Source organism: Acanthaster planci, linkage group LG18 (assembly GCF_054643075.1).
Source record: "Acanthaster planci isolate LZ-2023a linkage group LG18, COTS_SCS, whole genome shotgun sequence".
NCBI lineage: Eukaryota > Metazoa > Echinodermata > Asteroidea > Valvatida > Acanthasteridae > Acanthaster > Acanthaster planci.
Window position 1 is genome coordinate 8,609,480 of NC_141794.1, and position 27,865 is coordinate 8,637,344.

General features: G+C 39.8%; 2 protein-coding genes and 1 long non-coding RNA gene across 9 annotated transcripts in view; 1 reads left to right on the forward strand and 2 right to left on the reverse strand.

Annotated features, from left to right (window-relative positions):
• rab23 (RAB23, member RAS oncogene family) overlaps nucleotides 1-27,865 on the reverse strand; it is a 56,140-nt gene that overhangs the window by 13,971 nt on the left and 14,304 nt on the right. For all 4 annotated transcript variants that reach the window (XM_022252100.2, XM_022252099.2, XM_087148345.1 and 1 more), the window contains 2 exons: nucleotides 13,965-14,086; nucleotides 8,556-8,641 (listed from right to left, as the gene is read on the reverse strand). In XM_022252100.2, coding sequence (XP_022107792.1) covers nucleotides 8,556-8,641; nucleotides 13,965-14,086 — 208 coding nt within the window. The remainder of the gene's footprint in view (nucleotides 1-8,555; nucleotides 8,642-13,964; nucleotides 14,087-27,865) is intronic.
• Nucleotides 20,507-27,637, reverse strand: LOC147796164 (uncharacterized). 2 transcript variants are annotated; one of them, XR_015428234.1, is made up of 5 exons: nucleotides 27,498-27,637; nucleotides 27,039-27,097; nucleotides 25,166-25,279; nucleotides 23,867-23,925; nucleotides 20,507-21,927 (listed from the first exon to the last, which is right to left on the reverse strand). It is a non-coding gene; the product is annotated as an uncharacterized LOC147796164 (long non-coding RNA). The 2 variants fall into 2 exon arrangements; XR_015428233.1 differs by having other exon boundaries at nucleotides 27,433-27,572.
• LOC147796165 (uncharacterized) lies at nucleotides 21,728-27,015 on the forward strand. Of its 3 annotated transcripts, none has more exons than XM_087148342.1 (8): nucleotides 21,728-21,914; nucleotides 22,245-22,312; nucleotides 22,797-22,883; nucleotides 23,115-23,174; nucleotides 23,283-23,363; nucleotides 23,574-23,636; nucleotides 24,069-24,470; nucleotides 25,172-27,014. In XM_087148342.1, the coding sequence occupies exons 1-8, from the start codon at nucleotides 21,728-21,730 to the stop codon at nucleotides 25,685-25,687; spliced, it is 1,464 nt and encodes a 487-aa protein (XP_087004468.1). In that variant the 3' UTR covers nucleotides 25,688-27,014. The 3 variants fall into 3 exon arrangements, with proteins under 3 accessions (XP_087004468.1, XP_087004469.1, XP_087004470.1); XM_087148343.1 differs by having other exon boundaries at nucleotides 24,072-24,470; XM_087148344.1 differs by lacking the exon at nucleotides 23,115-23,174 and having other exon boundaries at nucleotides 25,172-27,015.

A 27,865-nucleotide genomic window follows, 5' to 3' on the forward strand; every position in this document is an offset into this window, starting at 1 on the left:
TCATTCCACACACTGTTGAAAATTTATCATTATCATCTCTAGCTACTTCCTTTTTTTCATAAATATTCTTTCTCATACCGGTATGTTCCGTCATTGTTTGTCATTCTATTGCCTCTCTTTTTTCTTATTCTTTTTTATTTGAGTGGTTCACTCCCTCCCTTGTAGTTATTATCATAGTCATTTATTTAGTTAATATGAAATAGGATTACTGATGCAAATGTGGATAGCTTATTCTGTTTCTGATCTTGTAGAGTAATACATAATAGTTCATTTCATGTATTTAAATGATTATAAATGGGTTCCAGATCTTGTACAAGCATTTGCATCTGCTCTGGAATCCTCATATCATTTCCATTATTTTGATATTAAATTCGTGTTAATATTTTATTTAGGATATGGAAATAAAACTAAACTAAACTAAACTGAACTATACTGACCTGCACCTCAAACTGCTGGGTGCACAACAGGGTTAGAATAACCATGCTGCTGTGCAGGTGGCATATCACTCCACGCATACATGTACATGTATTTTGATGCCTAAATGAGGCATAAGCATTATTCATTGAAAGACATAATCCAAGCCGACAAATTTTGTTACAGAAATGTTCACATTGTTTGATTTTTTTCAAGAAAGATAAAATCTTAAAATCCAATTTGTCATGAAACATCCATCTGTGACTACACTACACTTAAAAAGGACGTTACAGTAATTGCCAAATTTTTATATTCAAATCTACCATAGAAAAAATAAACCGTATGTTGACGATCACACAGTTTGCATGTGTACATGCATTGTATGAACACTTCCATAGCATGGCAGTATTACATACATGTATGTATGCATCTGTAAAAGATCATGGAGAGTAGGCTCATGGCTATTAAAACAAAGTTTATGACCACAAAGTAGGGGCTGTTTATAGCAAGTTCCAAGCAACACATGTACAGGCGCTTTGATAAGGCCTGGTACATGTACCCAGTAGCTGTCTCAACAGGGTGGCTTCCATTGGCCTTTTTTTCTGTGCTGTCAGTGGACAGGTTGAAAAGCACTAACACCATGAATAATAAAGGCTACATGTACATGTATGGTCACCAGTAACAAAATTTGGGAGTGATGTGGCAGGAGCAGAACTGCAAGGAATGATGTGTTGCATCTACAGTATGTACATGTACACATAAATTTTCCTTCAAATTTAGTCAATACCATCGAAAGACACTAAGAATATTGTGATTGGATGGCAAGTTTTCCTGAAGTAACATTTTGTCATGTACAATGTGGAGTAAATACGGTACAGTGTACATGTATCTCATCGTTTGACAGACTAAATGTGAAATACATGTACATGTATGTACACATTTACATGTACTATGACAACAAAGGATTGACTGGCCTTCCCTTCAGTTTAAGGTTAAATGCACTATTTATAAACAACACGAATCGATTACTGACGTGGTGACCACATAACATGGAATGTAAAAGTGGTAATTGTTCTTTGTTTTATGTACATATCCGAAAAATGGTACTTTCGATTTGGACCATGGTGTATTCAGTATTGCGCTTTGTACCAGTATTACCCCTTCAATGGCTAAACGGCCCAAATCAAAGTGACTAAATTTCACTCTTTCGTAAAGCAGACACGAATGATTTATGCAGGACATTAAAATGTATTCCTTGGTGTTTACTAGAGGTAACAGATAACTGTGATTAATCAACATCATTGTTACATGACCTGATGGAAGCTGCTCTAATTGATGTTGTGCCTACAGTTCAACCTTGCTTTCCATCTCCACCTTGGTTTCATGCCGAAGTATGCAAGCCATCAAAAAGAAGGAGAGAACTTTCAGATGGAAACATGCCCTTCCTTATGAAGTAAATATCACTACATTTAAGTTAGGAAGATCTAACTCGGCTTCCTGGAAAGGTGTTGATTACCTGAAGTCTTCAGCTGGCGACTTGGGAAAAATCCAAAATGCTTCTGGAACTTTGTGAAGGCTAGATCTCAAAAGCACTCAAACCCTTCAGCTCTGCGAAATGGAGCATCGCATGTAACTGCATCTGATCCTACAAGCAAAGCAGCTCTTTTGATGGAATATTTCCATATTGGTTTACAATCAACTCTTTGACGATACATGTACATATCCAAACTGTGTGTCTTAATCAGCTAAAATTATTTTAAAAGATAAAATCGCTGATTTTATAAATGAGGCCTTCCTTCAAATGTCCTCATATTTCACCACTTGATCTTGGTACCTTGGAAGCTTCCCTTCCTGCTCCCAGCCCCCTTCCAAAACTCTAACCATGGGATATTCATGTGCAGCTAAGAATATTAGAAATGTGATTGAGTGTATCATGTGGCCTGGATCCATTTCAAAGAAACTTTTGATGCACTGTTATGGTTAATGCATTCTGTCAAACCGATGTTTTTCCTGACAGTTGGAAACACACTGCTGTGTCGCCATTGCTGAAGAACCCAAGATTAGATTGTGTTCTGAGCAATTATGCGGTTGGTCAAAAAAGTAGCTTTAGTTTCATATCTAAACAAGTTGAGAAGGTAGTGGTTGAATAGGTTAATGAACAAATGGCGTCACATTCACTGTACCCACCTTATCAGTTGGCCTATAGAAAACAACACACCATCTTCATTTACTGGACACTTACAAACACGTGAAGGACTGTCTGGTGTCCACTCTAGCCTGACAGACATAATCTATTGACGCCTGAGTATTTCAGCCTGGCCTGCAGCCTTGTAAAAAGAGCCCAGATTGTGCGGTGATATATAAGTTTTTTTGTTCACGAACCTGGCTCAGTGTGCTGCTGACCTCTTTTAAATAGGGGCCAGATTAGCATGCAGTGGTGCTGTGTGGCTCATTGCTGCGGTGGTGGAGCACTTTTGTCCCTGGTGGTAATCCGCTTGCTCTAAATGCCCCAAACCGTGGTATACTGTTTCAAAACAAGGCTGGATTATCTCCACTTTTGAGAGTGAAAAAATGTCAGTAATGCCCAGCAGCCTGGTCTTTTGTTACAGGGCCCTGTTCCCTTTGTCCGAGTTCAGAGACCCCGACCACACATATAAAGCATACGGTACGTGTCTGGATCAGGATGGCATCAATGCCATTGCAATCGATTGGTTTCAGTCTTATTAATCAGGAAGTTCTCAATGAATATCTGTAAACGGAGTGCTCTTTGATAATTTTAACTTACCTTGTGGTGTTCCTCAAGGCTCATGTTTTGGACCTTTACTGTTTGTAATTTACTTCAGTTTTTTGAAATCATAGAACCATGCCTACCGGAAGTCCATCCACACGCTAATGATACTCATGTACATGTAGGTAGCATTTATGCCTTGATTAGCTACAGACCAAGCAACAGTTTTAGAGACATTAAATGGTTGTGTATAGGTACATGTGGTTTGTAACTGGATGTTCAAAGATAAATTGATGATTAACGATGCAAAGATTTTTTGGTCATTGGTACGAAGCAACAATTATCTAAAATTAATATCGATCATACAATCGTCGACAATAATTGCATCACTCCTGTCTCTTGTGTAAATAATCTAATAGCTTTTGGTTTTATGAAAATTGCAATAAATAAAAACTGCAATGCTTGTTTTTATCAGATGTATAACATTCACAGTATTCCGAAATATCATTCTCGCTGGGACACTCAAGCACTGGTTCACTCAACAGCCCTGTTGTACAGTGTTGTTCGGTGTGAAATATTAAAACTTCTGAGAGTATAAAATGCCACAGCTGGTGTGTTGTGAAATGAAATGTTGTCACATCACCCCAATTGTCAAAAATTTACATTAGTTACAAGTTAAATAGTACATCTGGTTTAAGATTGAAATTATTTTTAAATGCATCCATAAAATACTCTTGTTCGATTACATGTATGTGAGTCTTTAGGCTCATATTCTCTTACATGTAGATCATCAAGTCAACTAAAGTTACAGGTTCCATTTTGCATGACCTCTAATAACTTTGGTGAGAGGGCATTTGCTGTGGCTGGTCCTCAGCTTTGGAACCAGTTACCCAATCACATTTGATGTCAGGAAACACTTTCTGAATTTAAACAGGAAGTGAAAACTTCTTTATTTAAGCAGGCATTTACGTAATTGTGTACCTACACGTCGTTAATTTGTTTTGATGTTTAATATTTGGAATTTTCCTTATCTGTCCACTAAATTGTGATTGTACACGTATATACATGTAGGTGCTATATTACTTCACAATTGTATTGTGTTGTAGTTTTTAGTTTAGTTTACTGTATGGTTTTAATTAAATGCTCATTAGAGCATTTCTATGGATTTTGTACAATAACAATGACATTATTATTATTATTATAAGGGTCAAACCTGGTAAATTGAGCGGCTCTGATGGCATTTCTCAAAAAATCATCAAGAAATTTTAAGAGTTTATTACTCCCATTTGTGACATTTTACACTCTTCATACAATGAAGGTGTATTTCCAAAGCAGTGGAAAAAAGCCAATGTTGTGCTGATACCAAAATCAAATCCACCTAGTGTCAACAAGTTATGCCCCATTTCACTCACTGATTGTTTTGTCAGAATTGCAGAGAGTTTTGTTACAAAATGGGTTCTGGATGACATCAATAGTAAGATTGACCATCACCAATTTGGTAACATTAGAAGTATAAGCACTGCTCATTATCTGGTTAGTCTCATTAACTCTTCATTTTCTGCATCAGGGCACGGGTAACAGGAGCAACGTTGGAACGGTGGTCCTGACGGACTTTTACAAAGTTTAACATGGTGGACCATAAATTGTTGATTGAAAAGTTCATTTACTTGGGGTCCACAGATCCATCGTCCCATGGTTGTACGACTTTCTCAGCAACCGGATGCAGAGTGCTCATTATAATCAGACTCTGTCAACATAAAAAGATGCTTATCAGAGTTCTCCCACAAGGAACCAAACTGGGACCAATTGGGTTTCAGGCCATCGTTAGGGATGCTGTTGATGATGTTCCTTATACAGTGGAACGCTGCTATACTGAACACCGCTATACCAAACATTTGGTTGTACCGAACACCGTCCTTGGCTCCCAATATTTTGTGCACAGAACCTACCGAACACTATTCAGCTGCCGTTTGTAATTCCCAAACGTCAACATGATATAACAGTCGGTGTTTTTTATGTTGGAAAGTGACAAGTGGCCATTATTTCCCCAAGGATTAGAAGAGAAAGCCACTAGTTGTCAATGGTATTCTATAGACACTGGTTTTGCGTCTCCGCATGTGGAAGAAAACTGCTCGTACGCGCACCGCAGCATTGCACTAACAATGGTCTAAAGAGGGCGCCCGCTGATATGCAAATCAACTGAGATTTGCCACAGCATGCATCAGAGATTGATCCTGAGCAGAAGCTTCATGAGTTTTAGGATAAACTTGATATCATTTTTGTGACTCAAGATTAAATAAAAAACAAAAACAATTAACAGATACATTTCTAGAAACCTTAAACTGGAATGCAATGGCAAAACATCACGAAAGAGCCAACCATTGTATCACAAGAGGGTGCACTTCAGTTAGACAAGAGAGGGCGCTATTCAACATGCCAAAAAACGTTCGGCAGTTAAATTTGCTATACTGCTGAACCAAACCAAAAATCGTTGAACATAGCACTTTTGAACCAAACCGAACCAAAAGTGGTCGGTTCAGACATTCGGCTTTAATATGGCATGGCATGGCACAAGGACGGCACGCAAAATAACATGAAAAAGAAGCAAACACAACAAAAAATGGATAACGAGTTGTGCTGCACCAGTGCTTGGCACATATGTGTGTACACTCGCACTATCCGGTTCGTAAGTGTGACGTTACTTCAGTTTAAACCACGCCCACTGCACGTGTGCAATGCACATAGGGTTACCCAGTACATGCATTGATCGCCATTTACATGCAACCATGAAACAGGAAGTTAACGTCCAACTTCAGTGATCGTTCAATGGGAGCCTGATAATTGTGCCGTGTCTGCATTTGTGACGAAGTCACTTACAATGTACGAACCAGATAAATGTTCTGTACATGTACATACATGTATATATGTACACAGTAAACTTACGATGGACCCACATCACGCGATGGTTAAAAAAACCATGTGGTGAGAATTCACGAATAATCAACTGAGAACAAGCAAAGTACGACATTAATGCTGCACAATAATTCTAAATTCTCACTACATCCAATTGTGCTTATACATGTATACATGTATTCAGATTTAGCATTACATGTACAAATGGTTGCAGAAATGCAACCATTTGGTGGAATGCACCCCAAGGGTACTGGACACAGTCGAGAACGAACATGTACATGTACTGTATTTACATTTTGCCGGGAGTATGTACATGTACATGTACTGTATTTACATTTTGCCGGGAGTATGTACATGTACATGTACTGTATTTACATTTTGCCGGGAGTATGTACATGTACATGTACTGTATTTACATTTTGCCGGGAGTATGTACATGTACATGTACTGTATTTACATTTTGCCGGGAGTATGTACATGTACATGTACTGTATTTACATTTTGCCGGGAGTATGTACATGTACATGTACTGTATTTACATTTTGCCAGGAGTATGTACATGTACATGTACTGTATTTACATTTTGCCGGGAGTATGTACATGTACATGTATGTGCGTGTACATGTGCATACTGCATAAAACATACATGAACATAAACTGTTCATAATATTTTTTCTGACTCTTGGATTGTGAATAAAAACAAAACATTTTCACCAGGTAACCACTTTGTGTGTTTAATTTGCTTGAGTAGAGTTACTCATGAATATTCTGGAAATTCATAATTCCCATGGTCATTTATGATTACTCATCAACAATTAAATAACAGTCAGCACCGAGTGCACACTGTTATGCATAGAGTTGGAGCAGAAAACACTAGTGCCAAAAAAGAATGTTGAAATGTGGGGGTAGACGCGGACTAGTGAAAATGCTGGCAGACTAGTAAAAAGCCATCACTGCTGGTCCGGCTGGCAAGTGAGAAAAAAAGTTAAGGGCAAACCCTGCTTGCTAAACAAGGACAGTTTATCAATCCACTGGAAGCTGAAAACAGTGACCTGACTTGGAAATTGATCATCTACAACCTACCAAGGGCTTATTGAGTTCTGCAGTAAGAGTTACTATTGACAGTCTACCTATGCCAGATAATTTGGTGGTGTGCGGCAAAAAGCTGAGTGACAAGTGCAACTACTGTGAAGGAAGAGGATCTTCCTCAAACCACAAGCTAAATCTCAAGTTCCTGCATAGCATAGCATCTCAACTTATCGCACTGACCTGATTTTTATGGACACATACTAACTAGTACTCACATGGAAGATGAGGCAGAAACTGTATGTCCTTTCGACTTCCACACATAAAGAGCATACTTGTACATGTACAGGGACACTGACCCACATTTGATAGATGTACATGTACATGATCATGTACATGTCTCTATGTATCCACATAACAAAACCTTTCAAAAAGTCCCTCCCCCCCAAAAAAAGGTTAAGCTAACATCATTCCATCATTATTTGTGAAGCCAAAGAAGATGTTTCTGTTTATGGTAGGATTCATTTACACTGTACTGGTAGTTCAGGAAGTATCAAAAGTGTGCAGTGATGACAATCATGGCTGTTTGGGTGTTCATTTTCTACTTTTTTTTCCACAAAAGGTGTTATCAAGACACCGATATTTAACTGAAAAAAAATTCCACAACTTTGTTAGCAGAAAGTGGGGGTCTAGTACCTGGTAAACATGCATGTATGTAATTTTTGCAAACAAGGGAAAAAATGATGAATTTATTGTTTAATACAGAATCATTTGTATTTAATGATAATTCTATGGTTAATGGACAAACATCTCATCTTTCCATGAGGCAATCAAACAACGACGTGGTATTAACTAACTTACTTTTGCACCGCGTGAGATTTATACAGTACAAAATATGTTCAACATCTATGGAGTTTGCACCATTTCAAATGCCAAGGAATTTTACCTGACTGATTTTACTACCGGTGCATGCATCTTGCATCTTGACATCTTTTGTACCGGTATACATGTATGTGGTTTGTGTGAACCAATCATTTCGCTATACTGCAAATGGCACAAATGTTTTTATCTCATAAAAATCAACAGATTTAACTTTTCAAGGGACAATTAACCTGGTAAACATTGAATCTTCACTTAAAAGAAAGTTACAAGTGCCATCCGTCTTATATTTTAAACAACTGTCATTCTTGTGGGTCTGATAAAAGAAAAATGTCACACTCAATGTCCTTGCCTTGGGCACCTTTTCAAATGATATTCACACCAGTTTCCATCATTAATTGCAATAATATCACAAAGATTTAGCACCACTTTTCCCACCTTTTCAAACAGTTTTTGCAGAAGTTTCACATTTTTCCAAATCTCAACATGTGAACTGCAAAACCATTTTTGGCGAAACAAAACAGTTACAAAAATTGTGTCAATTTTTGAAAATTGTTGTAAACTGAGGAACACCAAGCTCCTATGATTGTATTACCTCTGTAATAAGACTTGGTGATGGCATCAAACTCTTCTTGGCCAGCAGTATCCCACAGCATTAATCGAACATCTTCTTCTTTTACCCTGCAAGATAAGAAAAGAAATGAACTTTTTCCTCAAAGTCTCTTTTTGAAAGTTCGGAATGAGAAATAAGAAAACTGCTGTTTGGGAATTTGTCCAAAAGGTCAAACTGCAGTTTAACCACTACCAGCCGGGGACTCCGGGATCGGAGCCGTATGGTTTATATGTGTGGCCGGGGTCTCCGAACTCGGACAAAGGAAACAGGGCCCTGTAACAAAAGACCGTACTCCGAACAAAAGACCAGGCTGCAGGGCATGACCGGCATTTTTCGCTCTCAAAAGTGGTGATAATCCAGCGTTATTTAGAAACCGTATACCAGGGTTTGGGGTATTTAGAGCAAGCGGATTACCACCGGGGACAAAAGCTCTCCACCACCGCAGCGATGAGCCACACAGCACTGCTGCATGCTAATCTGGCCCCTATTGAAAAGAGGTCAGCAGTGCACTGAGCCAGGTTCGTGAACAAAAGACAGCTGTATAACACCGCACAATCTGGGCTCTGTTTACAAGGCTGCAGGCCTGGCTGAAATATTCGGGCATCAATAAAGGTCAGCTGTCAACTTAGAGTAGTGCCTGAAGATTACTCCGTGCGGCTATAAACGACTGTTAAATGGAATGATGAATTGTTGAAGGATTTTGAAAATGGAAAAAATGATAGTCATGCCGGCCCAGCATCCTCAACATTGAAAAATGCCCCGGTCCGAAGTGGTTAAAGGCAGTCCCATTTTAGGCTGACCTCAGTCGAAGGAACTGAAAAAAAGGCATTCTATGTTATATAAATTGCATACCAAATGGTTGAATCATGGTTGGACCTACAGACACCTTTAGCAATCCTGGCCAAGCTGCCACATCTGTTTTCTTGGGAGATTTTATTTGATACACACGTACATGTACCCTATGTACTTTGTACAATATTTGTTGTATATGTACCTTGTACATAAATTAGATACATTTATGCTAGTCAAAAAGCAATGATCACGGCAGGTCCTTTCGAATAGGACTTGTAATTCAATGTTAGCACCCTCTGTTTCTCCATGGTTAGATTTTACAGGTCTCTTGCAAAGGCATTTATGCATTAAAAATCTGCAATAATGCACTTCATTTTTCTAAGTTTAATTAAAGTATCGGCTTTTCCATAAAAATGCTTATTACATGTATTCTCCCAAAAATCTAATGGGATTTTCTATTCTATTAAGAAATACTCATTTTTGATACCTACAAACGCATTTTCCAAATAATAATAACACTGACCATGATGTTTCCCTGCACGTCTCAAGGCTCTATTACAGAAACTTTGTAATTTTCGATATCTACAAATGCAGAATAGCACTGCAAAGTATTGAAATGGGGTGGAAAAGAGCAATATGTGAACCAGGAGAACAGCCACGACAAAGCATGCCTACAATGAAATAAAAATATTGAGAACCAGAGGTCAGTCAAGATATACCCATATCTTACGAGTCCAATATCTTATGAAGATGCAGCAACTACTTGTGGATTTCTGACTGATGATTATGCAGTTGTCTGGAGAGCTTGCCCACCCACCAGGCACTCAGCTTGGACAACATCTTTCAGGTAGCATCATGTGAAAGCTGATTGATTTTTCCTTCAAGGTGACAGTATAAAATCTGAAACAGCCACACTTACATGTAAAAAGAGAGCCCATGATGTTGGCATGCTTCATTTCTGATGGGCATGAATTTGAGCCTGATATGTATGCAACATCTGTGGCAACTGTAGGTGAGCCTCGCCTGCCTCAAACAGGGTATAGGGCTCTAGTGGGTCAAAGTCAAAACTTGGTGACCTCGAGGATGCATAGAATCAGCCTGAGTAGTATGGTGCAGTTGGGGAAGCTGGTGTTTCAGGCTGTGACCCAAATGGCTATTACTGGCAAGGGTGGGACGAGAAGGATGTTGGAACCTCCACAATCCACCTTGCAATAGTCAAAGCTGAGGCTGGGTGATGTGGATGAACTGTTTCAACAAACAGTTATGTGCCATCACCTCGAAGCTCTTTGGTGCGAGCAATGTAGAATTTTAGGATTTTAACAAGACACCCTCACTGGTTCTCCTGCATGCTAGAAAAGGATGTACGACTTTGAACAAAGATGTTGGGAAGAAAAAACTGAGTGATTGATTTCTAGTTAAGAATTTAGCCCAAGGGATAAGACATACAGCCCCTGGTTCACAGCGAAGGTGACTTCTTGCAACGGACAGGGTATGAAGTTCACCCTTTCGACATGCTGTGGAGGCCACCAGTAAGAAGGCCGCCGTCTTGACTGTGAAGTTATGAAGGGAAGAAGACATGGTGCGTTTGAAGAACAGTGCCAAGATGACAACCTGGAATAAGAGTCTGGGGGGGTCATTCAACAAACATGCTATTAATTACAGAGATGACAACTTTTTCATAATGGAAAAGTGTAATCCCATCACACGATACTGAATTACCTATGAGTTGTAGTTGAATTACCAGGTGAGTTGGGAGTTTATTCTAAAGGCCATGACAGTTAAGGTCCCCCCCAAAAAAAGTAGTTCTGCTTCCAGTTTCTCAACCAACCCTAATTTTTCAGCACAATCCAAAAAATTTTATCGGCAAGTTAGAAAAACATTGAAAAAACAATATTACAAGTTCATCATTGCATTTGTTGGGGTGAGCGGTTGGTTTGACCTCGCTGGCTTCTAATGATATTCACACACCTTCAATGCATAAACTAAATGCCAAGGACACATTTTTGACACATGCATTAGAAGGCTGGCTCCAGTTGCACAGCCATATACACATTATGGATTTGTACCTTGGAGTTGGAAATTGTAAAATCTTAGCCTGGATCATACAGTCTTAATGGACTAAACAAACTGTAAAAATTACGCCTGAACTGCACTGCCCTTATGGCTGACCTGTGGCCATGAATGGTGGAGACTTGAAGCCCAAAATGGAAAAGCTAGTGTAAAAAATCCGCAGTAACTACTATACATGTACATGTACAGTAGATGCAGAATGAGGATCAACAAATTTCTGCACACACCAATAAGTAGAGCTGTAAGCGTTCATCTCAAGCTTATCATCGTTATCATCTACTCCTGGCTCCCGCCAAAGGGCTTGCTGTTCTGAAAGATACATGTAGCTGGAAAGCTTCCAGGCAGTGAGATGAAGACTATTGGGGTCTGGATGGAGTATTTTGGAAGCTGTTTGTGCGAGAAGGTCTGGACGTTTTGAAAGGACAATGGATTGGTGAGTTCTGACTCAGCAATCAGATCCAGCAGCTGAGGAAACCAAGCCTGTCATACAATGGGGCAATCAGGATTATGTTGCATTTTTCCTGATAAATTCTGGCCAACACTTGAGGTAGCAGGGAAATTGGAGGGATGGCATACCCCAAGAATCCCTCCCAGCTGATGATGGTGATGTGTTTCCCATGCTTTGGGATGGGCATGCCAGGAGCAGAATGTTTTTAACTGGCAGTTCAGGTGAGAAGCAAACAGATCCATGTGTGAAGTTCTCAAGATACTGAAAATTTGCTGCACTCTTAAGCAATGAAGGGACCACTCATGGGAATCACTTGGCCCTTAGAAAGAGTATCCGCAATGACATTGTTCTTTCTTGATGGGTGGCTTGCCTGCAGAGTGATCCAATGGGGATGCATCAACTGAAGAGATAGCATCCTTCCGAGGAGAACAGTGATAAAGAAAGTGGAGCTGAAGTGGGCACATGTGCACAAAGCAGTAGGGTATGATGTCCGCCAAGTTCGCCATGAAGCCAAGAAGCGAAGCCATACATGTACCCGAGCTGGGAGGCATAGATTTGCCAGGAAAAGGTGAACACATTCTTCAAGGGCTAAGCAGTGTTCCATGTAGGAGGATGCCATGCAAGCCTGCATGTTGAGAAAAGACCCGAGGAAGGTAGGGTGCTGCGAGAAGACCAAAGAGGACTTTTTGCAGTTGATAACAAAACCCAGGGTCAAGGTGAGCTGCATGATCTTTGACAAAGCTTGGATACCTGCAAGACGAGTCTATGATCAGCAAATCGTCCAGATAAACATATATCTGAAAGTGCTGACAGCAAAGGGCTGCAGCCAGCACTCTGGCGATCCTTGTGAAGACCCAAGGGGCTGTGGATAGGACCACGAAAAGGTTGCAAAACTGGTATCTAGTGTTTCCATAAATGAACTGAAGAACTTCTGATGTTCCCAGAGAATGGGAATGTGAAGGTACATATAAGCATCATTCAGGTCAAAAGACGCAGCCTACCAGCCCTAAAGAAGTGAATGTAGAACTGTAGCCAGGGTATCCATGTAAAAGTGTTTTGGACAAATGAAAGTATTGAGAGGGCAGAGATTGATGATGTGATAGTAATCACCAAGACTTCTTTCTTTGAAGTCAGGAGAAAAGTCAATGTGAAGCCCTCTGTTGGGATTAAAAGGGATGGCGCTCTTTAGTAGTAGTGACACAATCTCTTTCTTCAAAGAAGTCTGGTGCACTTGTTCACGAGGAACTGGTGTGGACCATCAAGGTAGTTTGCCAAGATTTGGAGGTAAGCTGGTAAACTCCAATATAAAAACACAATATTTTTACAATAAACATGCCAATTTCGATCACCTTTTAACTATAATTAGTGATTCACACTGAATTTTTTCTTTTGGAGAAAAAAATCCATTACATTGAAAATTACCTGACTGAGTACAAGTTTCCACAAAACTCATTTTCCCCCAAAAGAGAGTTACGACCTTGTTGCACTGACACAATAATTTTTGGTTTGAACTTGTGGGTTACATTTGTGACTGACACTTTTGGAGTACATTTACGGTTGACTTTTAAAGGTCAACCACCTTTACCGTATGTATTGCTCCCCAGCAAAAAATGCAGTGTCCACATGATTAATGAAACAGGGCACTGTTTGGCTTACTGATAAACTAAGCACCTTCAAAGTACCTGATTCCTTCTCCTCAGACCTCTTGTTGAGTGCCACTTCTAAACGCCATTGCACACATGTGACAATGCACGCATTCTGACCAAGATTGTATCTACATGTAACTCTTGGCATTTAGAGGTGGGGCAGTGCACGAGTTACATGTACAAGCTTGGATCGCTCACATCAGGTGGGAGGAATCTGGAATTCTTTGCATTCAGATTGGAGGCCTAGTGGGGCCAAGAAATCAGCCCCTTCATTTTCTGGTGAGCACTTTTGTAACTTATATTGGCCTTATTTAACTAGATGTGACTAATACACCTCACTTTTGGGTCAGGGCATTACTGATTAGTGACCAGGAACCTTAAGGTTATACTGGTGCAATTAAGTACATATTTTTAAACATTCAAAGTTCTACTTACTGAATTTGTCTTTCGAGAAAGTCAACTCCGATGGTTTTTTTGTAATCTTTGGTAAAGATGCCTTTGCAGTAACGCTGGATCATGCTGGATTTCCCCACTGCTCCATTGCCAACAATAACTACCTGTAGAATATCATCAAAATCATTACTGACAAGCATATATTTGCTGGTTTCAATTTGAAAGTTCTTTCTTGTAAAAAATCACATGAAATAGTTCTTTGTCCACACATTCCCTAGGTGTTTAGGCATTACAACATGACGTGCATTGGACAACAACAGCAAAATGGCAGAATCCAAAACTGTTTTTACACTTACAAGTACATGTATACATGTACAGGTTATTAGAACTTCAAAGCAGAACATGTGTAGTGCTTGAAAATAAAGGTGTACATGTACAGATTCTCACTGTCCATGTTGCAATTTAAATTTCTCTGATACAAAATAAAAGTAGGTGCTTTTGTCCTTGTCAATTCCTTTCCAACATTTTCATTTGCACAAGAAAGTGTAGTTTTGTACTTATCACCATTTTACCAAAATGTACAAGCATAAGAATTAAAGTGTTTTCTGAAATTAACAGAGATACAGATTTCTAGAAAGGAAACATAAAATTGATTCATAAATACCTCAGACTGTCTCCCTATTCAACAACGTACAACTTGACTGTACGTTAGCATTTGATAATGCCCATTGGGAAATAATAATACCCACTACTTTAAACATGCGCTGTTACCTGGATACAAGACAGTTTACTCCATCCCTTATAGTAATGAGTCCGAGTGCAACGCAAGAAGGAAAATGCACCATGCATGCACCAAGTCCATATACACTTGTACAAGGAAATTCTATTGGACAACTTGCAAAAGGAATACACCATAAAATGGACGGGGGTGTTCGGGAAAATGAAAGCAAACTTTTGGAACAAAGGTACATGTACATGAACTTGGCCGGTCTTATTAGTTTAAGACCAGCTCAGGAGACTGAACGCTGATAATGCACTTTCCTGTGGCTTGGGTATTAGTCGCGACCATTCTCCTGAGCCAGTCTTAAATACAAATACGGTATTTATTCCCTTGATAAATTCATCACAGAAATTGTACATGTAAGAGGGAGTAAGAGACCCCTGCCAACCCAACTACCTATTGTAATACATACATGTACATATGCTCCAATCATTCTTATCAGTCAATGTACAGCTACCTGTACATTGTAGGTACCAAATGTTTCAGAAATGTGTGTGTGCATGTATAAATTTGGCAATACAAATGAGAGAAACTTGAGGGGGAGAAAAGGTAAAAAATATAACAAGAAATGCTAAAATTTCCACATTGTTTGCCAATGCTTAAATGTCATGTTTTATTATGCAATTCTGGATAGACTAATGCCTTTACAGTCTATCATCACTTGTGAAATAATCTAATCTAACCTTTTGAAGCTCATTTTGCAATACACTCTCAAAGAAGTGATGGTAAAAATCCCCATATACATGTACATGTATCTCAGCACTAGTCGTCTTAACCCCTTGCTGCCAGGTGGTTTGAAAAATGCAGCGCACATAAGCGGGACTTTTTCAAAATTTTCAGTTTTCAAAATTCTTCAAAATTTATCATTTCAATTAAAACAGTCCTCAATCCTTCACCTGTTGGAGGACTGAGGACTGTTAGGGTTAATGGACGTTTACACCCACACAAATTTCTGTCTGGTGGCCACTCTAGTCTGACGGACAAAATTTATTTCAGCCTGGCCTGCAGCCTTGTAAAAAGAGCCGAGATTGTGTGGTGTTATGTAATTTTCTTTTGTTCACCACCTGGCAAAGTGCGCTGCTAACCTCTTTTCAATAGGGGCCACATTATTGTCATGAGATTGCCTAGCACTTTGGTAGACAAACTAGACTTGCCGGTAAACTCTGTCTTATTCTTATTAACAAGACTGAAGATTCTTTCGCAATCTGCATTGCTGTGGTACATGTACATAACCAGCACTACTTGTGCCAACTTGACTAGTGAAGGATACCTGGCACTGCCAGTTGCTGGTGACTTCAGTTTTGAAATTTCGTTCCATACAGTATCAATCCTTTATGTCATCAAAAACGTCTGCCTGAAATCTTCAGAATTCTTCCTCTACCTGCTCCTTTTCCTGATTTGACAAAAATTGTGGATATCTATCTGCAAGAAGAGCCACTGCTGCACACTGATCTGTTCTCTCTTTGATACATCTTCATTCAACACTTCAGCATTATCCAGCAATTTCTCGTGGAAAGGGTATGCTTTGATCGTGTAGCTACAAGCTGCAACATAATAATTTCGGACACTTATGTACCGTACTGTACAGTATTAAAAACTTTTTCATATTGCACTCCCGTCCATGTTCCTTGATGTATGTTCGAACTGGCAGCAATGTGCATCAAGTGGCAAGGGCAGCCTGCAACAAAGAAAATCACTCTTACAATACACCGCTAATTTAATGCTCTTTACGTTCAAAATCAAAAAATTTGCGAGCCTGGTGTTTGGATCCTACATGTTTCCCTGCAGAGACCACAGCAGTCAAGTTTCACTCCCAGCCGCTCGACGTCTGACGCAATTCTTGCATTATGTCTTCTCGCTGAACTCCATCACAAGTACAATCGCCTGCTTAATGTCGCCTACATAGACATCAAGGCTGCCTTTGATTCTGTTGACCAAAACCAGCTCTGGGATATCTTCTCCTCAAAGGGAATTTCAAATACATGTACCATTCTGAATCTGATCAAAGCTCTGCACTTCGACACCAAAGCCAAGGTCAGGACAGGCAATGACGTATCCCCCTCCTCCTCAACTTCCTCAGGAGTCTGGCAGGGTTGTGTGCTAGCCCCCACTCTATTATGTGCCGCTATGGACACCATTCTGTCACAGTGTAAGGCATCACTGAGGATCGATGTAGGCACCCACAGGTTTACCAACCTCCAATATGCTGATGATGCTGCACCTTTTATTGACAACCCAGATAGACGGGGGCGGGAACATCTTGCAACCTTTGAATGGGAAGCTACGGCCTCAGACCCTCTTGGGCTAAGACTAAGGTTCAATCCCTACAGTACCGCCCACATCTAGTTCCTTTAACGAGCGAGGGCCCTCGATCCACACGCGAGGAACGGGCGAGGGCCTTCCCTTAAAACTCGCGTGTGTGCGAGGAACGAGCGCGTGTCAAACGAGGCGAGTCGGGTAGCTTACAGGCCTCGCGTGACTCTCCCGAGGAACGAGCGAGTGACTCGCAAACGGAGTAGTGCGCGAGGGAGATCCGCGTAGAGCCGGGAGTTTGCACTCCGATGACCATTTACGAATTGGGTCATCGCTCCCCAAACGTCATCAGCGCTAGCGAAAGCGTGACGTGACTATTGGAATTGTCTTTTCCGTTCTAAAGATGTAATAATTTAAATAAGCTGAAGTAAAATAGCCTTACCTGATAGAGACGAAAAGTCCGTGCCCAAAATTCACTTTCGAATAATGTAACACGATGAAAATTGGAACTTCGTGCACTTATACAAAGTAGCTGAATGAAAATTTGAAAAATTGCTGTTGAGTGGCCTTTAGAAAAAACGTCAATGAGAACTGGAACTCACACAAATTATAAACAGTTTTCAAAACCCTAAAGAAATGCACAAGACAAAATAATACATAATTTGAAAACAAAAATATCTGTTTCATTTACGTGTGCTGGCATGAACTTGACATGCCGTGCCGACCAATTCCGTAGTTGTAATTGTAAATGTACCTTAGGCACAAGCCAGTGAATGTGAACTTTAAGGGGGTAAAATCTTCCACCGTAGTTGCCTTATAAACATCATATACTTTGAGAGGGGATAAATGACATGGTGGGCCTAAGGAGTAAAATGTGATAGCCACTGATTGGCCCCGACTATTCTTTCATTGCGTGAAATAGCTTCAGATGCAAGTTAGGGCCATCCAGCAAACGGGGAAGGATCTGGAATGGTTAATTTTGACAAATGGATTGACCCCCGATTATGTCTTGAATCTTGCGTCTCAGAATTAGAATTTTGCTACGTGTTCGGAACTATTTGCCCGTAAGGAAACTTAACCTTCTTGCGAAATCACTTATTTTTACTCGACTTGATTATTGTGACCTTGTGGGGTGTAAGGCAGCCAATACCTTAGTGCAACGTCTCGATTTTTGTTCAATCGAACAGGAAGGGTCATCTTGAAGGTTCCACCAAGAACACCTCGTGTTTTCGTTTATAACAAGTTGGGATGGGAGCTTACACGTCAGACGTGAACGCCATCTGAATATGATGGTTTATAAATGATTAAGTGGCCTTGTTCCAGATTACCTTAGCACTTTGTTTTCTTATGTAAGCAATCGGCACTCTTATCATACTAGGCATTGTGTGGAGGAAAATCTCTGTCTCCCTCAATAAAGGACAGGATTTAGGAAGAGAACATTCCAATTTCGAGGTGTGCAGGCTTGGAACAAACTGCCTGTGGCGATAAAGCATCCCGTCCCAACAAGTTTAAGTAATTTTAAAAATCAGCTCCCTGTAATGTTTTATTGTAAATTTATAATTGATACTCTGCTTACTTTATATTCTTAGTTTTCTTTACTCATATTATTTAAATTATTCTCAGTATTTTTATCTACAGATATGTAGTTTTACCTGGTTCCATTTTAATCCGCTTTGTCTTATATCTTATGATTGTTCACTAGGACTCATGGGAGAACAGTTTATTTTTTTAAGAACTGAATGAGTCACCCAGTATAAATTAGAAATAATAATAATGTCCCCTGAAAAAGGAAACCTCTTAACAATGACGAAGATAAACTACTGGAATAATCTAAATTAGCACAAGTATTCCTCATTGAGTAAATAACAATCGTCTTTCTAAAGGATTTTTCTTTCAGTCACTGTAATGTGTACCATCTTAAATAGAATATGGGGGCAACGAACCCAAAAATATCGTTTAAATGATAAAGCATGTTAATAAATTTGACTGTTGTTTTGATGATTTCAGCCAAGAAAACCAGATACATTTCCATACTTTTACAAGTGTTTTCTATAAAAAAGCAAACACCACATTTATTAGTACTAAGCAATATATACACGCAGTGTATACAGATGGAACTATTAATGGCATAGGGGTACTCGTGACCGACGACAGCTCACCACGATGAGTGTTACAAGGGGCCGCTAAGCCAAGGGGATTAAAGATATGGTGAATAGGAAGTTTTCACCCTATAGACTCCACCTAACTGAGCCTGGTAAGCGTTGCCGGTTAATTTTCTTCCCCAGTGACTGGATGAGTCAACGCCTGTAATTACTGTGGTGCAACAGATTCTAAGCTAGGGTATAAAGTGTGGGGGAATGAATGTAGCAAGCTAGTTTCCATAACACATGTACATGAGTTCTACCGGCTGCAGCATCTAACACTGACCATCATGTCACGCCTGCCTCTAGTCGTCAAACACCAGATAATCTGCCTTGATAAAGATGGGCACTCTCCAGCGGCCATTCGCCGAAAACTTTTAGGTGATGGTTTCCGAACAGAGACACGCACAGTTCGGCGTTTTCTCCAGCGCTACAAGGTGCACGGAAGATTTGCCGACAAGCCAAGGCCCGGGCGAAGCTCAAGACTCCAACCGCAGCATCTCGACCTCATAGATACCCTTTATGAGAACGATGACGAGCTAACAGCCCAAGACATTCAGCGAGCCTTAATGGACGAAGGGGTTGAGGTCTCCCTTTCAACAGTAAAGCGAGTGAGGAAAAAACTTCAGTGGGTCAAAACGGGGACTAAGTATTGTCAATTGATTCGCATCCCCAACAGACAGTCAAGGCTCGAATTTTGCCGAGCTGCATTGGCTCGGAACGAGACCTTTGACAATGTCATTTTTACGGACGAGTGTTCGATACAGATGGAGTCCCATAGTAAACTTACGTTTAGAAAAATTGGCAATCCAAGAAAACTTAAACCAAAGGCAAAGCATCCCTATAAGGTCCATGTTTGGGGGGGAATTTCAACACGGGGCGTTACTCAAGTGCTCATTTTCGAGAAAATCATGGATAGTCAATTCTACCAAGAAGAGATCCTGAAAAATACACTTCTTCCATTTGCAAACACTGTGTTCCCTGACGGATACAGATTTCAACACGACAATGATCCCAAACACACTAGTAAAGCCACAGTTGAGTTCATGAAAGCAAACGGGATAAATTGGTTCAAAACTCCCGCTGAGTCCCCAGACCTCAACCCCATCGAAAACCTGTGGCATCAGCTCAAGCACCACCTTCGAAGGCGAGTGAAGCCCAAGACTGCTGAAGAGCTGAAGGCAGGTATCCTGGAATTTTGGAGTACGACACCGACCCGAGAACTGTGCAAGAAGTACATACACCACCTACAGAAGGTTATGCCGGTAGTGGTGGAGAGGAAGGGCTGCGCATCTGGGTATTAACACCCATTCATACCAACGGCTCTTTTCAGGGCCGCCATATCTATAAAAGAGATAGACCTAATAAATGGCTTGCTATTAATTTCCATTCATGTCAGACTATAGGAATTCAAATTCCGGTAGATCCGAATAACTGGATTTTTAATCAATTTGTGGGCGTAATAGCCGTACATGTTGATGCATAAAATTAAAAATACAGAACTTTCCAAACTGCTTGAAAGATTTAACAAAGTTAGACTTGGTACACGCGGCAAAAATAATACCGAAACAAAAACATGTGTTAAACCGCCACGGATGGGGTTAAAAAGAGAAATGGATAGCATGTACATGAGCATTCATGTGGGCATTGAGGGGTTAGCGTTTTCGTACATGTACATGTATTGGTATATGGGTGGCAGGCTTACGGAGTAGTTTCTGCTCGCGAAAATGTTTTACTTCCATCGACGTTTCAGCGGCCATAATCTTAACTACTGTAAGCACTTCTCAATTGGTTGGGATCTACGGCATTTAATTAAAAACGTACTCAGATTAAAACAAACGGACATTGGGCCTTGCAAGGTCTTGTGGATATGCCCTTTGCGCTTTGTACCCCACGTAAAGGTATGCTTTCACGAGAAAAACGACTACCGGTACTGTCCCCTCTTACAAACTAAAACTACAATTTTGATGAAGTTTTCTGTAATTGATTTCATGACCTAGAAAATTCTTCATAACTTTGGCAAAATTTCTCCCATCCGTATAAATTGACAGAAAAGTGACTGCAGCCCCTTAATTTGGGTGTCCCTTTATGATTTGTGAAGTTCCAAGTCCCTATTGTTCCGTTCGAAAAAAATCACCGCCATTGAAACCTCTGGCGGCGCGACACCAGTAAGTACCATCTATTGTCCATTTTCCTCGTAACCCCCCCTCCCCGCGATGCACAGTCATTAGAACAGCGCTGCATGAATCAGCGGATTATTGATTAGTAAGTTAAGTTTCTTCTCCACGCAAATCACTGTTTCAAAGACATCAAAGTCTCCGTTGTGAGAACTTCTTCACTATCCAGATTACAATCGATCGAAGCCTCTCACGGTGTGGGAACACCTAATCTTTAACATTTGGAGTTGAAACGGACCGCCTATCGTCGGTTAACAATAAAGGAGGAGGGGGGGTTACGTCGGGCGTGGTTTGATGGTTGAAAGGTCCACGAGCCTCTGCTTATTTCATATCCAATTCACAAGAACAATAGGTTGCGTCAGTGAGAAACGCTGACGCCACGTCGTATGGCTTGCTAAAATCATCGCATTTTGAAGTTGTCTTCCTTGCACTTCAGTCACCAAACGTTCCAACATGTCGATTCGACGTCAATTGAAAGTTTTTCGTGAAGCCCTCATACATTTTATTGACGAAGGCACAACTGCCGTCCTTCCCACTAAGTTGACAAGAGGCACAGCGCAAGCAATGCTAAAAGTCGGAGAAACTGTGGAAGTGTGCTGGGAAAACAGCGTAGTTCCTGGCAAAATCATCCTGCTTTCCGGTGAGTGTAATAACTGGGGGGAAAAGAGACAGATGTTAACTTTAACACAATGTATATGATAGCCAACAAATCTTTAATGTAAAGAATGATTTATGTCAACCAACATACAGTGTACATGTATGTTGAAATTTCAACTTAGTTTCCGACTGGCACGAGTGCGATGCGTCCAAGGTAGTGTTGGTTCCAATTAACAAGATCCCTCGGATCAAGTGAACCGGATGACTTGGTGATACAACTATGAGATATCGAAAGTTTAATGTTTGGAATTGCCAATAGCATTTCAAGAGTATATGTATTTTAATGCAAGTCTTTAAATGTCTCTCTTTTAAGATGACCATTCCGAGCTCCTCCGTGCTCAACGAGAGATGACAGTACCTCAGCTTTCAAAAAACTGTCTGGTAAGTGCGTTTATACCACTGATTATCGATATGTGTACTTTTCAAAAACCTGTTGTGGCAGTGTGGAATCAAAATTTTTTCGTATTCCAAACAGTTACCTCGCAGTTATTTTATCCGTACTATTTATCAGCCGCATCTAAATTTTCACTTTTTCACTAAATTTTACTTCATGTTTTCTCTTGATATTCATTATCATGCAAACATGGCAAGCACCTTGGTATTCATTCTGTCAATGACTTTTCGTCGCACTTTTGCTGCAAACTGCTGTATTTTATACTTAATTAGATATTTTAGTATATCAGTTGGATTTCCTGTCATTTTTTTATTCTGAAAGCTCAAACCCAACTTGCTGACGCTGAATGCGTCACACCTTTAAGTATCAAAAAGCGTAAATACACACGAGTTTGTGAGAATCTACGTCCCTTCTGTGAAAACTGTATCAATACTCATGCATATCTAACCGTAATTATTTCACTCTGACTAGGATGTCACAACGTCGGGTAGTGACGTCAGTATGAATGAGAATTCAACCGAGATGACAGGGAGCCAGAATGGAAACAGAAAGACAAACGTAAATATCTTAATTAATGAATCTTAGTTAATGCATTACTGGGTCATTGCAACCACCAAAATCAATCGCAAATGTGGCGTCAAAAGTAGTTCTTGACGAGAGGAGATTTATATGCATTTGGCGATTTCATGTTTCTTTAAACTGTTGGCTGTCATTCGTTATTTAAAATCTAACATGCATAACCGTAGAATGGACGCTTAATGCACATTTTTCGTGGCCATTTCTTTCCAGGCATGCAAGCAAACAGTGACGAAGCAAAAGGGTTGCAGTGTTAAGCGCAAGGACACAGCGGTATGTTTTAATAAGTAAATAGGAACACGTAATAAAAATTTGATTTTGGCTTAACTCTTCTTTTTTTGAAATGTGAAATTAAATATATATCTCTTGCCCTTTTCACAGGAAACTGCATGTGCAAAGAAAATAAAGACAGCGAAGGTTGTGGTCCAGGAGAAAAATGCAACTAAGGCAAAGAAGAAGGAGGTATGATGGTATAAGTAGATCGTTTTAATTTATGAGCTAATAAAAATTCATTCATGAAAGAAAAAAAATCATAAAAGTCAAAATTAAGCCTCTTTGCAACTACGTTACATGTTTCTTTCCACACTGTTTGGACTATTTAAAGATGCATGTTTTGATTTATTGGGCCATCTTCAAAACTAAGTATTTACTCATTTTCCCTTTCCAACCCAGGCTGCAAGAGTTGTATGCAGAGGGGCCGGGCCATTGGAACCACTCTGCGACATAACAAATACGGTTGGTTTGAGTAATTTACTTTAAAGAGCAAGGACACATACAGTTTATTTACGTTATTTTGTTTTCTGAATTATTCTTTGTAAATTTCTTGTGTAGATACAGGAAAAAGACAAAAAAAAATACTCTACAGTTGCTTTTTACATCACCTACTGAAAAAAAAAAATAAGGACCAAATTTTACGGCTTTCCTATCCACACATTTCACTTCTAGCATGTAAATACCCCACTTACCATTCGGGCAGAATCGTTCAAATAAAGATCATGCTTACAGTCCACAATTCCTCATCAACCTGTAGAATGTGATTATTGAAAGAATGAACAACAGGTGGGATATGCTACACTACAGAAAATAATTCAATGCTGGGGCTCCTCTGCAAGTTAGTTACATGCATTTCAAAGAGACATGCTTGAGTCCTGTAATATTTTGTTGCAGCAGGTATGGAATTTAGTTGCACCAAGACTTGATGAGGAAATCCCCATGGAGGTGGAACCCCAAGACCAGCAGGGACCCGCAGATCAGCAGGGACCCACAGATCAGCAGGGACCCACAGATCAGCAGGGACCCACAGATCAGCAGGGACCCACAGATCAGCAGGGATCCACAGATCAGCAGGGACCCACAGATCAGCAGGGTCCCACAGACCAGCAGGGTCCCACAGACCAGCAGGCCTCAGAAGGCCAGCAGGCTTCAGAAGGCCAAGCAGAACAGGAGTGGCAGTCAACATTGCATGATGATATGCTTGGGCTACCTGAAGAGCATGACTGGCCATTTTCTCCAGTACCCTCCCCTTCAACTTCAAGCAGTGTGCAATTGGGTTCACTCGACCTATCAAAGGTAAATCACTTGTTAGCTTTTGTATTCTTTTTGTAGCAAAACCATTTTCTAAAATTCTTTGACAAACTGCCAAAACTAATTAACTCAAATGAAGTTCTTATCACTGAGGATTACATGAATGGGAAATGGAAAGCCCAACATCGGGGCTGGATTAAATTAATAGAACGCTCATCCTTTGCAGCTGGGTGCAGACATTCTGAATTCAAATGAGCATTTTATAACACGACATGTCAACACTTAAACACGACATTTAAACACGACATGTCAGTTAAACACCAAGGCAATACCATCTGCAGCAGATACACTGATGTTTTTATGCAGAACAAAATGAATCGCTCATTCACTGATTACATGTATGTACGCATGTAGTTGGGATTGTAACTTGTGAGACAGCCAAGTTAAAATGCGGTTAGTAGAAAAGTATATAGAGTACCGAAGTGTGACATCACTGTGAACCAGAAGTGCAGTACAAACAAATGGAGTACGCGCGCATGTTGGTTCACGCGCTGGTTCTGCCGTAATGCCTTTTACACACAGAATTGTGCGCGTGTTGTATTAACTTCGATATAAAAAAGGGGCTTTTAAGGTCAAAAGGTGCTGAAAAGGTCAAAAGGTGCTGAAATGCACAATGAAGATGTAACTTTTCTTTGCTTAAGATGAAAACTAACTTAAACCTGTACTCTTTTTTTACTTACGTGTAGCTTGATTGTAACTCATGCCCCTGCTTGAAGACTGTGGAGGAGTTAACAAAACTGGCCCTTGGAAACAGGAAGTTGCTTGAGGAAAACAACAGGCTTCTTCAGCTCCTCCTGAAGGAAAAGAGTAGTGGCGCTACTGGTATTCACACTACGAGTTCAGACTACATTCAAATCCAGGCTATACCGAACATTGAGGGTTTTCAGGCAGGTACTGAGGAGTCATTAATTTCACAAGAAAAAATCATGCAGATCTTCAACAAACGATCCTCAATTCCTAATTTTGCATTAACTTTGATAAGGGAATTATTTACAGAGTCGGAGATGATGAGATCTAACTGTAGGGGGGTCAGGGGGAAGGATACGTTAGATCCTCATAGATTGACGTTTGTCAAGGATATAGTTGAAAAGTATGTTTCCATACCCAAGCAGGAGTATGAGGTTTATTGGAGCAAAAAGTGTGTAACTGCTATTGATGAAGGATGTAGAAGGCTGTGCAGGAAGCCCAAAGGAGACATTTAGAAAGACCCAGTGAGGTACAAAAAATTCTAACTTGCAAATTAAAGTAAATACATGTACCAAACAAACATGCTTAGCTGGATTTATGAGAAAGGGGCAGGAGGGGCTTTTTATTTTCAAGATGGCCGGCATTAATTTTACAAAATCAAACTCTTGATTTTCCATTGTAAACATGAAACAGTTGTGTACACATTTCAATATTAACAAGTAAAACATGGGTACTAAGAGTACATGTATTTGGAAAATTCAGGTGTGAGAAACTGATGGGAAACAAAGTGGAAGTTCCTCAAGCTTATTGTGCTGATGAGTATTCTATTGTTTTAGCTTAATTGACCTTTGACTTCATTGTTTTGCAACCAAATTCAATAAAGTTCTTAAGACCATAGAGAAGAATCCACACACCAAATTTGAAGTCAGTAAGATAATTTTTTCATCTTATTGCGCTGACAGGTATTCTATTGTTTTAGCTTATTGACCTTTAACCTCATTGTTTTGCAACCAAATTCAATAAAGTTCTTAAGACCATAGAGAAGAATCCACACACCAAATTTGAAGTCAGTAAGATTAATTTTTTTTATCTTATTGCGCTGACAGGTATTCTATTGTTTTAGCTTAATTGACCTTTGACCTCATTGTTTTGCAACCAAATTCAATAAAGTTCTTAAGACCATAGAGAAGAATCCACACACCAAATTTGAAGTCAGTAAGATAATTTTTTCATCTTATTGCGCTGACAGGTATTCTATTGTTTTAGCTTAATTGACCTTTGACCTCATTGTTTTGCAACCAAATTCAATAAAGTTCTTAAGACCATAGAGAAGAATCCACACACCAAATTTGAAGTCAGTAAGATTAACTTTTTTTATCTTATTGCGCTGACAGGTATTCTATTGTTTTAGCTTAATTGACCTTAGACCTCATTGTTTTGCAACCAAATTCAATAAAGTTCTTAAGACCATAGAGAAGAATCCACACACCAAATTTGAAGTCAGTAAGATTAACTTTTTTTATCTTATTGCGCTGACAGGTATTCTATTGTTTTGCTTACTTGACCTTTGACCTCATTGCTTTGCAACCATATTCGATAGGGTTCTTAAGACCGCAGAGAACACTCCAGAAACCAAATTTGAAGTCGACAAGATAAAGAATTCTCAAGTTATTGCACTGACAAGAATTGTGGAAGTGCACACACACACACACCCACTGAAGGACAAGGCAGAAACAGCAGCCCCCTTATTGTGAGCATAACCAGGATTAAATTATTTAAGCCATCTTATTAAAAAAATAATTTTTTTTTAATATTCTGAGGGAGAATAAGTTAAAATTTAGCACACTCTTGAGTTATAGGACTTACCCTATTCAGCGGTTTTGTGCAAAATCCATTGTCCACAGAGACCAAGAATCTGAAACATTCTTCACATATCAAGGTATTTTCAAGTAAAAACATACACAAGAAAATTGGAAAACGTTTGGCTAACCAAACTCAGTCTTCTCTGCTTTTTGTATAGGCTGACATGATTGAAATGATTATATTATTGTATGAGGCATTACCTCTGAACTGATGATGGTAATTAACATGATGAATAGTGGCAAAATGATGATGACTAATGGTGATACAAGGTGTAAATGTTAACTGTCAGAATGCTTGTCAACAGACTTATTATTGTTTCCGTCATGTCCATGATTAGGAAAAGCTTATCTTTCCAAACTTTGCACAACGATCAAAAACGAAAAGGTGGGAGAGTTACATGAACTTGGTCCGGTCCAGGTACTAAGTATGAATATGATGAAAACAGACGATCGTCCACTGAACCTGTTGAAAGTCTGAATGAAGCCATCCGCCGCTTTGCGATGGTTCTGTGAACGAAAAACAACTTTGTAGCTCCGTGCCCAAACTGGAGATTTCACAAAAATGTCTTCCAAGGCAGCTCCGATATATCAGAACATGGTTCATGTACTCCGATCCACCACACCATCCCCATCACACGTACAGCACATGTACTGTACTGTACATGTACGTACATGACTGTACATAACGTTTACACCACACCGCCATGATGACTGCTGTATTCAGTAGTAGATTTGAGCTGCTTCAACTTACCGTATTTCCGATCAAAATTTGTTGCTGGAGGAGGACCAAATGCGACAAGGTCGGAAATACGGGGTGATGTGTAGATTTAC

Coding starts and splice junctions, on each gene's coding strand:
- LOC147796165 (XM_087148342.1), top strand. CDS start 21,728: ATGTCGATTCGACGTCAATTGAAAGTTTTTCGTGAAGCCCTCATACAT. Junction 22,884..23,114: donor ATGGAAACAGAAAGACAAAC/GTAAATATCTTA, acceptor ATTTCTTTCCAG/GCATGCAAGCAAACAGTGAC. Junction 23,175..23,282: donor TTAAGCGCAAGGACACAGCG/GTATGTTTTAAT, acceptor CCCTTTTCACAG/GAAACTGCATGTGCAAAGAA.